This window comes from Antrostomus carolinensis, unplaced genomic scaffold, assembly GCF_000700745.2.
Source record: "Antrostomus carolinensis isolate BGI_N321 unplaced genomic scaffold, ASM70074v2 scaffold12396, whole genome shotgun sequence".
Taxonomy (NCBI): Eukaryota; Metazoa; Chordata; class Aves; order Caprimulgiformes; family Caprimulgidae; genus Antrostomus; species Antrostomus carolinensis.
Window position 1 is genome coordinate 9,145 of NW_010319846.1, and position 14,772 is coordinate 23,916.

At 37.4% G+C, this 14,772-nt stretch overlaps 1 protein-coding gene across 2 annotated transcripts in view; it reads left to right on the forward strand.

Moving 5' to 3' along the window:
* The first annotated feature begins 388 nt into the window (after positions 1-388).
* The window catches only part of TSPAN14 (tetraspanin 14), a 21,572-nt gene continuing 7,188 nt past the window's right edge, over positions 389-14,772 (forward strand). The window contains exons 1-4 of one of the 2 annotated variants that reach the window (XM_010169414.1): positions 389-469; positions 8,229-8,279; positions 13,785-13,931; positions 14,745-14,772. The exon at positions 14,745-14,772 is cut by the window's right edge and continues 143 nt beyond it. In XM_010169414.1, coding sequence (XP_010167716.1) covers positions 389-469; positions 8,229-8,279; positions 13,785-13,931; positions 14,745-14,772 — 307 coding nt within the window. The remainder of the gene's footprint in view (positions 470-8,228; positions 8,280-13,784; positions 13,932-14,744) is intronic. The other variant, XM_029085301.1, reaches the window with a different exon arrangement.

Genomic DNA, 14,772 nt, shown 5'->3' on the forward strand with positions numbered 1-14,772 from the left:
TCCCTAAGTCCAAACAGCTGTCTGTAAGTAAAGTGGTTTTGAAGGAGTGAGAAAGTAGATGAATGTCAACTTGCTGATGCAGATCTTCCTAGGCTAACTGTATAGCTAGTTTCCTTTTTGAGTGTCCCTCCCTCTTACCACATAAGGGTGCTTAAAGGAGATAGGATTATTAAGCAACCAATGCTTAGAGGGAGTTTAGGGTCAGCAGAAGTTTCTGAGCTGACTCTGAACATATACATCTGGATGCCATATGGTACAGGTTACTATAGTCCCTTTCTCAACAGTGCAAAAGAGATCTGGGAAAAAAAAACCCACTTTATTCTTAAAATCTTTCACTGCCTAATTCTTCTTATTCTTTCTCTTCTGTGCAGGCGCTGTGCTATAGAAGATGCACTATTACCGATATTCTAATGCAGAAGTCAGCTGTTGGTACAAATACCTGCTATTCAGCTACAACATTGTCTTCTGGGTGAGTACAAAACTTGAGAGAGTGAAATAGTTTAGGCCTACCTCAGTTTTATTAATTTCCTGCGTAGTTCTTCAAGAGAAATATTTACCTGAAAGCAGGAAACTGATGTATGGTATGTCCCAGGTGGAAATGAAGAAGTCTGTCCCATGTGAGAAGGTAATCATTATTAAAAATTCTATGGATAATGATCCCTCACAATGTATCCTCCCCTCACCTGTAACTCCTATCTTACCTTCTGAGTGAAGATAAAGGAGTGAAGCAGATAAAACTATTTTTCTTGGTTTTTTTTTAATGGAGAAAGAAGAGATCTTAAAGGATTTGTCAAAAGAAAATAGTATAGTCTCTACTGTTGCTGACAAGGCCTCTGTCTTTTGAATGGTGGAGGCCATTAAATGCTGGTTGTTAGGGCAAAAGTTAAAACTACTTTTCTTAAGTGCACTTAAGTGGTATGTTAAGTTGCTTCCCTGTTAAGGGAAGTCTCTTCTAATATCTTCTTTCAGATCATCTTTGATGTCTGTGTTGGGGTAGTGTAGCTGTAAATACACTATGCAGAAGAGAAGAAAGGAACTACTCCAGAGATGTGTCAACAGCTGGCATTACAACATAGTCAAGATCTTAAATGTCATGCTCTGTAGGCAGCCAAATTGTCTGATGCTGTCTTGAAATACTTGGCTCGGGACTAGCCTATCTATAAGGTATGTCTAGAATTGTGAATGCGAAAAGGGTACAAAAACAGGTGTGTGGTTTTAGATGTGTTTGGTCAAGATCACTGAAGCACCTTGGAAAAGAAAGGGGTACAAAGGCTAGTGCATAGCACTGCGTTAGAAATGGTTATGTTTGTGAGGGGAAGACGAAGGTAAGGTTGCAGTTCAGATAAACTTGATAATTCTTTTCAGAGCTTGCAGGTCAAATGTTAGGGGTTTGCACCTGCAGTCACGGAAACTGCAGTCATGGAAAGGCTTGGGTAGTCATGCAGAGGTGCAGATACAGTAATTTGCCTGGTGCTAGCAGCTTGTTCTGATTCAGAGCTGAAATATTTCTTAGAATGGATAGCCACTTCTAAAGATGTTTGGATTTTTTTTCAAAGCTCAAAGGATCAGATAGTAAGAATGTAATATGGTATGTGGTTGAAGCAACTTGTTTAAGAGTAAAAAATAATTCTCCTGATCCTGACTTGTCTGAGAACAGTAGACATGCTAGACAAGACTATATTAATTCTTAATTCTATTTGTTTACTGCGATTCCTTAAACCATGTCAGCTTTTTACTACCTAAAATTTAAGATTTACAGAATTATTACCCAAATCTGTATTTAACTTCAGTAAAAAAAGGGGTTTAGTGTCTGAAGATAAATTGTAGGCTGCAGAATCTTGTTCTTACTTGTCGGTAATGACTTGGTATTTTGCATGATTAACACCCATGAACTTTGGGTAAACTAGATTGATGCACATTTTAGCTGCTTTGGCAGTATTTAAGGTAGAAAATAAGCTTTTTTGAAAGCTGCATGAATGATTGAGAAAACCAAATTGATTTACAAGCGTAGAAAAATCTAGGTTTGATGGAAATTCTGGAAGTCATCTGGCCCAATTTTCTATTGAAAGCAAGACCCCGTAGGGTAGGAAATCACTGCTCAAAGAGAAGAGCTGGGAGTCTTATGAGCTTCTTACTCATCAATTTTCTGCTGTCTTCAGCCTAATAATTAGAAGGCCAGGTAATACTGAGGCTATAATGTCTGGGTATTGCTGTTGAAAACCACAGAACTTTTTTGCTGCTGTCACCACCTCTTGTTTACTAGTGCAGTGTTTTCACATGATGCTGTAGCATTAAGCCCCAGGAGAGTTTATCCTTGTGTGGATAACAGGGCAGAAAAGGTGTGTGGCTTCTGCAGAAACTTTTTTCCAGTTATTTTTCTTCTATATAGTACAACTCCCATGTACCTGTAGTGGAGTGTGGTGCAGATAGCGTTGGGGATATGTGAGAAATTGTCAGGCTCTTTTGTTCATGAATGTATTAGGATTGTTCTAGAACTCTGCTTTCTTTCCAGTGAGTGTCTCGTGAAGTGGGGGCTATTACTATTTTTGATGGGTAAACAACCTTTGAAAAACTGAATTTTTTTTTTGTCTTTGCTGGGAAGACTATCAAGAATTTGCCTCTGTTTTTTCACAGAAATTATTTTTTTCTCTTTCTATTTTATTTTTCATTCCCTGCAGAGTCATTACATTTCACTTTTTTCAAATTTCTATTTTTACTGTATTTTCTTGAAATTAATGATGAAGATCCAAGGCTTTCTTTTCCTTAAATAATTATTTTTAAAGAAGACATGCGGAAAAATTGAGGAGAATTTGAAATACGACTTCTGTGTGTGTCAGCTCATCTGTTGACTGGAGGAATTGGTTTTCTGAAGTAGTTGGTAGCTTGCTCAATAAATGGTCCGAGGCTTTGCTGAAAAGTTGTTATTATTAGGCTGACCTAGAAAATTATGTGTAACTACAGCTCTTTTGATAAAAGTTGGGCACCTCTAGTTGTAGAACAAGCTATGTAAATATTGAGTGGGAGGGTAGATGTTTCTATAGGCAGTGTATGAATCATTTAGCTGACACAATGATTCAGGAGCCTATGACATCCGGCTGGCTGGGAGGACTAGTCTAACAGTCTTTTTAATTGGAGAAATCCATCATGTGTAGAACAAAGTAAATTTTCTACATGCCTTAAAAGAACTGAAGGACTACAAAATCAGAAGGGAAATGTAACCATGACTTGAAAATAGCAGCATATAAGAGGGGAATGCTAGTCTTGATTCACTTTCCTTGGCTTGCAGGACAGGTGCTTGTGGGGGCTTGTTTTGTGAGTGTTTGTGTCAGTGAGGGTGGCCACTTAGGTAGGTGTGCAGACAGCCTTTTGCCCACTTAAGCTGTTAGTGGAGGTACGATGGTAGCTCACCTGTGTCTCAACTCATGACACTGTTTATTCACAAGCCAGGTAATTTGCATGTAAATAAACAGTTGCATTTTTTCTTCTGTCATACTTACTGAAGATGCATTTTGACTTCCCCGTTGTAGCCCTAGAGATAACGTCACTGACTGTATAAAATTTAAAGTTAGAGCGTGTGGTGACTGAATAGTTTACAGAACGTTTAAACTTTTCTTCAGTTTGTTCATGTTTCAGATACAGTTTGCATAGGTTGGAGTGGAAGAAAACATTGAACTAAAAGAGGACAAACATGACTGTTTTAATAATGGCAAGCTCAGTTTAATCTGCCTTTAGAAATTGGTAAATTCATTCTTTGGAAGGTTGTTTTCTTTCAGATGGGCGACTTGGCAATAGGAAGTTCAATTCTGTCGACTTTGAGTTACTTGTCTATGACTGGCTTGGAAAATCACTTCTCTTTGTGTTTCGCTTTCCCTTGTAAGGGAAATGGAGGTCATAGGAAGACTGTTACACTATTAGAGCAAGGCTGGACCCCCTTTTGAGTTTTAAAGATTTCTTTTGTTTGGTTGTTTTGGGTGTTTTTGCTAAATAGCTTAATTTTCATAATAAAATTAAAAGACTGCAGTAATATAAGGTAAAGAGCTCGGTTCTGGAACCTTTCTGCTCTGAGTCATTTTACAATTGAGTGAGTCCTGTGAAAACCTCAGGGGAGAGAGGATACAGCAGAGGGTGGACAACTGACCCCAGAGGGAGTGCAGGGGTGCCCTGTCTTGGGATGCAGCACTGCTCTATGCCTTTCAGCCTGCACTTGAGAAGGCCCAGGGAATAAAAAGAGGTGCCTCAATAACCTGCCTCTGGTGCTTGCTTCCTTGTCTCCAGTTGAACGATTTTTTGGGGTAGTCCAAGAATTGCACCTTGGCCAGGACATGGCTATTTTAGTGAAGGATTGCATGTGTGACCTGCCAAAGCCTTTTAGGTTGCATGTGAACTCACTGTCTGTCAGATGAATTGAGAGGACAGGGTAAAATAGCTTCTAGCTGCTGTCATCTTGATTTATCTTCTAATGCTCTGTAGCTTTGTGTGTGGGTCTTAAGGGTTTTTGGAGAAAAAAAATAAAACTTTTCACTCTTGCTATAGGAGATGTGGCATTTTTACCGTGAACATGATGATGAAAGACAAAACTTCTCTTAAGCTCTGAAAAAGAATTCTGAGTTCATTTTTGAAAAGTAAGAGAAAACCCGGGCTAGATTTGCTTGGCTTTTGCAGCCTATGTTGTTTTTCAGGAATGTCTAAAACAGCAAGGCTGTGCCAGGAAGAGGAAAGAATCCACCACAAGGTGGTTTCCTGACCCTGAGCGGAAAAGTATGGGAAGAGACAAGGGTAGGAAGGAAGGGCTGTGGGGTGTTGATTGCTCCAGTATGGGTGGAGCTTCAGTGTAAAGTAGGATTGTCCAGGGGGTGGAAAAATCTTTCTCCATAAGAATTAACATTTTGTGCTTACAAAAGCTGGGCGCAATAGGAATGCTTTCTCACTGCTTCTAATCAGACTTTGAGGCAGGCCGACCCAAAATCAGCTTGCATGCAAGGGTTGTCTTGCAAGGATTATGTTTAGCTGCAACCTGGATTTGAGAAGCAAATTAGACTTGTTTTCTGAGTTAGTAAAGCGATTCTAACAGCATAGTCAAAGGAATTCAAACTGTGGTTGAGAACAGATAAAGCTTAAGCTAAGTGGTCTTGTGCAAGGTGTCTGTGAGTTGGTGTCAGTATTGTCCTTCTGAGCAGAGTTTACAGCTTGATGCAGTATGTTAATAATGTGGATTTTTCGGTTCTAAAGCAGGAAATGACCAAATGCAGGTTACTAGTTTTAGTTTCCTGTTCAAAGGGGTACAGCTGAGCTGCTTTGTGTATGCTTCCATCTAACTTTGCAGCATAGAATTGAGTAGTCTGGTTTGTTCTTGCTTACATGTAATCCAGATTATGATGAAAGCTGGATTTCAAAGTGCCTCTTGTGAAATAGCAGGCTTGCTCGCTGTCACCCTGGGAGCACTTTTGCTGAGCGTTGCTATTTCTCAGCTGCCTCTTTTCTCATTCACGTGGCCAGTTAAGTGAGTTGATAAGGGTTAAAACTTTTCTTTGAATTAAGGCTGAACCAGTTCCCTGGTCTATCTCATAGCAGTCACTTGAATGTCTCTGTGCAAGAGAGGTAGAGAGAGGATATTTTCTTGATGCTAATTCTGTGTAGAACTCCATATTGGGTGTGCTCAATCATGCTAACTTCTGAGGTACTATTATCACCATGGTGTGTTTTACAGTAGTTTTCAATGAAATATTTTAAAGTATCTTGTACATGGTATTTAAAGCAAAGAAGTCTTGCTCAGTTAAATAACTATGATTTTACTTGCAAATTGGTTGTCTTGGTAATTGTGCCTGTGAATGTAGTGGCTGATGGCTTTGCTTCTTCTACAAGTACATCATACTTCATTGGTTTTTTTTGCTAAAGAAACCTAATGTATGTGGCTTGGCTGCTTCTAGTGAGAATTATGAATCACTTGTGTCTTAACGGAATTAAATTTTAGATTTATCCATGTTGAATCTGTAAGACCAAGTTGTTTGGTTTTTTTTTTTCTGCTGATAAACTGTTTTACTTGTAGATAGTTTACATAGGTGCTAGTGGAAATAACTTTGCAAAAATAGTGTCATTTTGTGAAACTGAACTCTTTTATAAAAACATGAGTGCAATGTTTGTGTTCAGAGGTGAGAATAAAGCATTCTAGTGAAAAATATACTTAATCAAGAATCTATTATGGTTTAATTAAGATGGTAATTATAATGAAGGGCAGCCAGTCTGACGAGCTCACCCTATTTGTATATTCAATAGCACAGCATTAGCGTTACACTAACATTAGTTTGTATAGAGGGTGGAAGATGTGTATTGTCCCATTTCTTTTTTCCCCCCCTCACTTCTTTAGAAAAAGTTCACAAAGATCCAGCTGTGTCTATTGTGTCATTTACCAATTACTGCAAACTATACCAGCTGTTTTCACCTGTCTCCCAGCATTCCTGGTGCATTTAGAATGAGAAAGGGTGAAAAATACATCAGTTGCATGAACTGTGTGACTTAATGATGTACAAGTTTGATAATTGCGTGGGGTTTTTTGTTGTTGTTGTTGCTTCATCTGAAAATCACTGGGTTAAGGTTTATGGATAATCTGGGTCAATATTCTATTTATATCCATGTGGGTTTTAATAGTATTTTTAAAGATGTGCTTTGATTCAAATAATCACTTTAAATATTCTTATTTAATTCACAGTCTGAGATGAGTAGTCATTGTGCTGTTGCTTATTTAAGTACCATCTGGAAATGTAACTAATTTAGCACTGCTTCGCCCAATTGTAATTCTTTCCATGTATTAGTAGTGGATTTGGTTGGTTATTCTGTGTGCTTAAGCCCTAAAATATGGCATGTAATACTTCGTGCTTAGACAGAAGTGTCTAACATCACTTGAGTAATTTTTACAGAATGGCATGAATGACACAGCCCTTTTTGGCTTTCCTTTCCCCTACTGCCCCCAGTAGAGTAAACCCAGAACAACTTCATTTGCCCTGCATGCAATTTATGGTCAGCAGGCAGTGAACCCAGAAGTACTTAAAATCTACACATATATTTTCTTGTGTGTCTGTAAGAGGGTCCCATTTTTGCTTCTTACCTGTGCTGTTGGGAATTTCCTCTGATGCCCATTTAGTTCATGGGAGATGCTGCCTTGTCTAGAGGAAAGGGCCACTTTTTCAAGGTGTTTTTTCAGTTGATGGGATTTGCTTGTCTATGCCTGTAAGGCAGCTTGAGGCCATTTCCTCTTGTCCTATTGCTTGTTACTTGAGAGAAGAGATCAACACCCACCTCACTACACACACCCTCCTTTCAGGCAGTTGTAGACAGTGATAAGGTCTCCCCTCAGCTTCCTCTTCTCCATACTAAGCAACCCCAGTTCCCTGAGGTGCTCCTCACAGGACTTGTTCTCTAGACCCTTCACCAGCTTTGTTGCTCTTCTTTGGGCATGCTCCAGCATCTCCTTGTTTTTAAGGTCACAGGGACATGCCTTCTAAGTAATGAAGAGGAGCTGTCCTCTGTTTATAAAGAGGCCATATTAGTTTGATTGTTGAAATTTGATATTAAAGATGAACTGCCTGAGAATGGAGAAAGGGAATAGAAGCCTAGAACAACGATCTTTTGCTTCATTTGGATGAATATAATTCAGAAATGTTTATTATACAAACATAGGAATTGGTTTAGGGTTTTTTGTTGTCAGTTAGTTTTGTTACTTATTGAAAGTAACAAATCTAATTGAAAGTAAGTGGATGGACCATTACTTCAGCTCAATTCAGAAGGGCTTAAACAAGGTAAGGATTCAGAATACAAACTGTATATAATTAGAGAAGAGGCTAATATAATGAGCTTTGACACTGAGAAGTTATGAAGAGTCAAGCATGGCTACTGTCTGGGGGGGGTATTATAAAATGACTAAATAGGAAATAACCTCAAAATGCATTAAATATTCTGAAATCTTAATTAGTGTGCAGGCAAAAGGTTTAGAGCAAGTCATTGGGACAAGGATAACTCCCACTTACATATTACTGTGTGGAATTTATTTCTGTATGCTTCTTGAGTAATGATGAGTAATGAAACTGAAATACTTCTTAAAAGTTTATAAAATGTAAGAATGCATGGAATAAAAGCACTCTAAATCCTTTTGCAAGAACAACAGTGCTACTTGCTGAGTGTTTGAGAATGTGTTGGTTAGTATATCTAACTCATTCTTTTTTGTTTCATTTTAGCTAGCTGGAGTGGCCTTCCTTGCGGCTGGTCTGTGGGCATGGAGTGAAAAGGTAAGGGTAGAAATGACTTGTCTTACTTTGTTTGTGGCTGTCCTCTTCTGCTCCCTGTCCCAGTAAAACTATTGTCTCAGGAAGCAGCAAAGCTTAAAAGCAGCATCTGAGCTCAGGATGATGTTCAAATCTAAACTGAGTTTAATTGGAGTTTCATTCTTATCCCTGATGAGATGTTAAGCTGTGACCCTTGAGGTTTAGACCTTTTTTGTAAACCTGTAAGAGCAAGGTGCTATGGAGAATTTAATCTTTATGAACCGATTCTCTTTTGAAAGCATGTTTTCTAAAATATGCTTATCTGCCCACCTCTTTTTATTAAAAACAAGAAGCATTTGGGAGGAATGCAAGTAGAAGATACTTTAAACAAACAATAAATATATAAAGAGGTATCTTTGGGACCATCTTTCTGAAGTATTCCAATCTTTAGGCCATCTATTGTCTTTCCCTTTACTCCCCACAGAGCTGCTGAAGTGATTGTGTCTCCATCTAGAGGAACAAAATTTGGAAATATGATCTAGCTGAAAAACACTCTTATTTTTGACAAAGTTTTCTTTCAACTGAATAACTTCCTCAATCGGAGGAAGTCTGTGTGGGCAGGTACCTACAGAGTTCTCCTGTTTCAGGAGAGGAAATGATGTAGGTATGGAAATGAATGGTTCATCCCCTCGTTATGAATGTAAAAGCATAGCTTTAATATGATTGGAAGCAGTAGCAAAAAGTGACAGTTACTAGCAGATTTACTCATCTGTATCTTTATTAGTAGTGGAGAGCAGATGCCCTCACTGTTCAGTTGTGCTGCTGAGTAGGAACACTTCAGTTACCATCATAGTGTAATGTTTCCTTAACCAGAGTGCTTATACGCAGCAGCTACCCTCATACAGAGAGATTCTGTGATTCCTCCAATTTCTGGAAATGAGAGAGTTTTATGATATTAATGCTGAGGCATTTATCTCCTTCTCCCCACTCCCTATGTGCATACACACATTCTCACAACTAGATTAGTGATATCATTGTTATATAGTAAGAAGCCTGTCTCCACACACAAATGCATTTACCTCCTATTTTGTTGTTATAAAAGGATCTTCAGGGAGGGTGTTAAGCTCCTCTTGAATTTGTGTTCTCTCATGTTCAGATATTATCTTTGTTTTGTAAAGAGGCACATAGGATCTGTGCGGTTGGAAATAACTAGCTCACAACTACCTCCGTTTGCCAAATAGACTTCAAGGTACACGAAAGTTACAAAAAGGCAAAGACAGACTCTTTCTATCTTTATTTCTTAATTTTTGCCTGAACTATTTTCTGCTGTATTTTCAATCTTGCAAATAAGTGCTTCAAAGCTTTTCCTGTGGTTTTGAACTTCTGAATGGCTCGTGAAATCTGTACGTTATTTTTCATGTCTGGCGTTCTGTGCTATGTGGACAGTTTTTCATATGAGTACTATTCTTCAGCCATAGTGCTTGTATGGATCTGTCTGTTTATAGATAAACATCTTGGTGAACAATAGATGGGAAGTAAGAGAAAAACATTCCAGAAGCTGTGCTGTAGTGGTAAACCCAAAGATAAACTGCAGGTGGTGGAAGTTTTGAACATCCTGTCTCTTTAGTGCAACATGAAGTACATTGGGTCCCTTTAACTTCTCTGTTATTTCTTGTCTCTTTCTCTTTCCACTATGGCTACACTTCAGATTGATTTCTCATAAGTGTGTTTGGTTTTTTTTAAATATAAATCCTGTGCATCTCTTTTATCTGATAATACATTGAAATGGAAATGCTGGTTTGTGAGAAATGATGAAAATACTATATGTAGAAATGTGACCCGTCCTGACTTGCATTACTTGTTTGAGTCAAATCCAGTCTCTTTAACTGATACATCTAATTGGCCTATACTTAGGATCTTATAACTGGGTTTTGTTATTCTGAACAGTCATATACAAGTTAAGTTGCATAAAGTTTTAAAAGTCTACACAATAAAAACTGGATAGACGTTAGTATCTGTCACCCAAGAGATATTGCAAAAAAACACTGAAAGAAAGTGAATTATAATAAACTGTTAATAGAAGCAAGGTGAATAACACCAAGCCCTCTTATCAGGACAACAGTTTTTATTGGGAAAACCATTTCAAGAAGGATACAAGGGAAGATCTGGGAAACTAGTGGCTAGCCAGCTTAACTTTATTCCAGCAAGTTCATGGCTAATAACAAATGGAGAGAGAGCAGTCAGTCTACTTCAAAGCAAGACTGTTAGTTAGAGTGACTTCAAGAGTATGGAGAAATGGGTTGACAGAAACCTTATAAAAGTTTATTTAGGAAAAAAAAAACCCAAACAACAAAATCCAGTGCCTGAGATGGAGTAACCTCATACGTCAGTATGGGCTGGGGGTTGCCTGCATAGAAAGAAGCTTTGTGAGGAAAAAAACTTGAGCTCCTGTTGATCAGTATTGAATATCAGGTGTGCCCTCATGTCAAGGCTGACTGCATACTGGGTTGAGGGAGGAGCATCTTCCAACAATGTTCATCACACCTGAGGCTGCATCTGGAGTGCCATATCCAGTTTTGGGCTCCTCTGTCAGGCAGATCTTTTCCAACCTTAACTTATTCTATGTGTACTTACTTTTTAGTCTGCTGATATTTGTATTTGTACACAGAGATATGTAAGCTGTCTAAGGGTATGTGCATGTAACTTGTGTTATAATCAGTGGCAGTGTGATACTGTGACAATCAACATCCAGTCTACAAAATCTATTGTAAGAAATCAACTTTGTCTTTGTCAGATGTATTTTGTTGTTTCCATACTAGTGTATCTCAAAACAGTAACTGTTTTGGCATTTGTTAATGGGCTGTATTAGTGGTTGTTTTTTTAAAAAAAACATAAAAAAAAAAAAAAATGCCCTCTGTTGCCAACACACTTCAGTTGAGATGGTGGCATAATGCTTACAAACAGTAAAAGTAAGTGGAAAACAAGTTAAGCATATACAGTTGAACTCTTAATGTTTAAATTGACTGAAAGGAAGACTTGAAGGCTGAGTTTTCTTGAATTTTTTGACACTGACTTTTGGGTATTAGACTTAATTTCTGTACACTTGTAGGAAATCTAGGTGCTGTTGTAAAGAGCAGCCTGTCCTTCAAAGAGCTTTTACCATCCTGCAGATAGCATTGGCAGCAGAGATGAGTAAGGTGGCATGAGAGACTCCCCCGAATTAATTATCTTGTTTACTTCCTTCTTTCGGGACTTTTCACTTAATGCCTTTTGTTAGGCAAAAAAAAAAAAAAAACCAACAAAAAAAACCAACCCATAACCTCCTTTTCAAAATAGGATGTTGTAAACATCAAATGTGAACATGAAGAAACTGTTGTGAACCAGCAGCATCTGAAGGTGAATAGTAGAGCCCAGTTCCTGCCAACTTTTCTTCATAACATGCTTTGATCACAGGAAGTTTTCTTCCAAAAGATGTTGCTTTAGCAAGTGAGATTGTCTGAAAAAACCTTGAGTTTGAGCATGGGAAGGAGATGGCTGGAAATAGTTGTGGAAGTTTCAACATCCTGGTCACACAGTGTTTGGTTTCATAGTGTATTGGTTCTACAAAGACACTGAATTGGTGTAGCTAATCTTGGCATATCTTCCTTGATTGTGGTGTCTGAGCCAAGGTTTGATTAGATGAGACTCTCATAATTAACCCAGTAGACCAAGTTAGATAGTTGTTTGTGAGGTCTTAGAGTTTGTGAGGATGGAAATGTGTCACTGGTGACACTAACTAGAAAAGCCTCTGTTTCCCAAGACTTTCTGAATGCTGGGAAATCTGTAAACCGTGAACAGTTTTTAATAGGCTACTTCAGCTGTTAGTCACCAGCTATTGCAAGGTGATTCTGAATTCTACAGTTCAATTATTTTTTTTTCTTTTCATTCCTTCAACCAGTGTTGGTAAAAACAACTTTATTGTCTTGTTATTGCCAAATTAACAGCTCTAACAAGATCTGTTACGGAACACGTTATCAAAGAAGATGAAGTCTTGTGTATCACTATAGTACTGTTAATCAGTGCCTTTTTCATTAGCTGATGAAGTTTATCCATGTGCACATTTTGAAGACATTATTTTTAAGTAAAAAATTAAATACAAAGTGGTAACGGATTTTTCCAAGATAATCTCTTAGAATGTGTATCCTTTGCACTTAACTCTAGCGCAAATATGTGAGTAGCAAGATGAGAATTTATATTCTCTTCACAGAATTAAACTGCTAATACAAATTACTTTGAGTCTCTCTGATGTTTCTCTTACACTAAATGCAGTTAGCTTGAGAATATAAGGAAAAAAATTCAAAATATGGTAAACGTGTAATGATGGGATATTGTACTGTGTTGATTTTTGTTTTTTCTCTGTTTTAAAGTCAAAGTTTTTCCTTGTTAAAATGTTCTATGTATTGCTGATGACTGTATAATGAACACTCAGACTATTGCAAGGCTGCCTGGATGTCCCTACAAATTGCTCTTATCAACTTTAAGTTTCAACTGTTTGTCCCTTCTGTTTTCTGCATGTTACATCTTGTTCTTGCACAACACATGAGAAGCTTGTATTGTATGTATTTGGTGGAATTTTAATGGTAGATGGTATATAAACTTAATTTCTTTAAAGCCTAATCTAGAAATAAGAGCTTCACTATATTAGCATTATATTTACATAGACTTAGAAATTGTCTTAAGATCTAGGCAGGCAGGTTCAATAGGTAAGATTGTTGTTAAGATAAATGGTGTCTCTGGATAGTTAACAAAAAAAAATGATGCTAAATTAAGAAAATTGCAGGTATCTTATTGGGAATAGATAATTTGGTGTAAGATTTTTTTCTGGGGTGAAAGAGGAATATTTAGACTATATTTCTGTATTTTTGCAAGATTTCAGAGAAGCATTCCTAAGACTCTTCAGTACTAGAAGGTGTATAATTAAAATGTTGAGAGGAAAAATCTGCTTCTGATTTTTGTTCCCCTGCCTTAAAATGTCACTCAACCTGCTTTGTAGTTAGGACCTCTTTCAGCCACCTGAACATTAGGACTGGAAAAATTATTTTATTGGTTTTTTTAAAGACTTTGAAATTGCAGTGCCCTTCTGATTGCATTTCAAGTTAATATAAAATGTTAATTCTTTTACCTTGAAACTAAATTAATATTCAGTGACACTACTGAGCTTTTGGCACCATCTTGTGGAAGCTTGTTTGGCAAATAGACCTAGGAGAATGTAAGATCTGAGAGGTTGACTGTGCTGGATTTACTTATTAAAGGAATTAATAGCTATAACTTTGCATTAATACTTCCTCTGCTAGATTGAAGATAATTGGTATTGCTGATAACCGTTTTAGAACAAGACTTTTTGATGTGGGTCACTGTTGGCAAGTTCAAGGGTTTCAAACCAGTTCATTTGGAATAATGTCGAAATCGTGGACATCCAGAAGGAATGTTAAATGAAAACCATGCTTATCATGCTAACTTTTTTTCCGTTATCCTGTTTTTCTCTTTCAGGGTGTATTGTCTGACCTGACGAAGGTGACTGGTCTTCATGGTCTGGACCCAGTGGTGCTTGTGTTAATGGTGGGAATAGTGATGTTTACTTTGGGATTTGCTGGTTGTGTAGGAGCACTGAGAGAAAACATCTGCCTTCTGAAGTTTGTAAGTAACATCATTATATGAGTGGGTTATTATGGATGTGAAAGGTGGGAATGATGTGTGAAGAACTAATAGGAAACCCAGATAACCTTATAGAATTTGGTTTGTTACATTGTATATGGTAAACTGACTCCCCTGATGAGCCTCTGAATAATAGTGCTAAAAGCAGAGTAGGTTCAAACCTAAGTATATTTTCCCCTTTCTGGAAAATGTTTATTCAGTTTTTCATTCATTCTACTATACAGTGATGATGTTATGTATACCAGAATCTAACATTGTATATGTAATAACAAAAAATATGATGTTCTGGAACATATTTAGTCAGTTAGGAATTACTGAGAGGAGATAGTATAGTGGTTTAGGGAGAAAAAAATCCCTTAAAAACTTAAAAAAATATTCTAAATGTTTGGTGAGCAAAACTTGGGGACTTCAGTGACAAATGTGAATTCTTTTAAATGGTTGTTTTTATACTGAGGCTGCTGCTTTGCTTTAGGTCTGAAAACAGTTAAGCTGGACAAAAAATTATAAAACTGGAAGCAATCAAAGATGTAACATCAGACTGCTTTAGCCCTGTGCTTTGTAGATTGTAATTTATTAATAAGTTCACTGCTGTGGATAATGACTGTGTTCAGGTGACCTAAACAAAAAGACAAATCTACCCTTTGGTATTTCTTTACATTATATTCTCATGTAGCAGGCTGTGTTCTCATGGTGTCTGTACTGAATGAGAATTTTAACCTACTTCTCTGTTTCTGATGGAGTTGGATTGCATTCAAAATGAATGGATTTTTTCCGATTTGTGACTGTTTTTAACAGTTCTGTGGAGCGATTGTGTTTATATTCC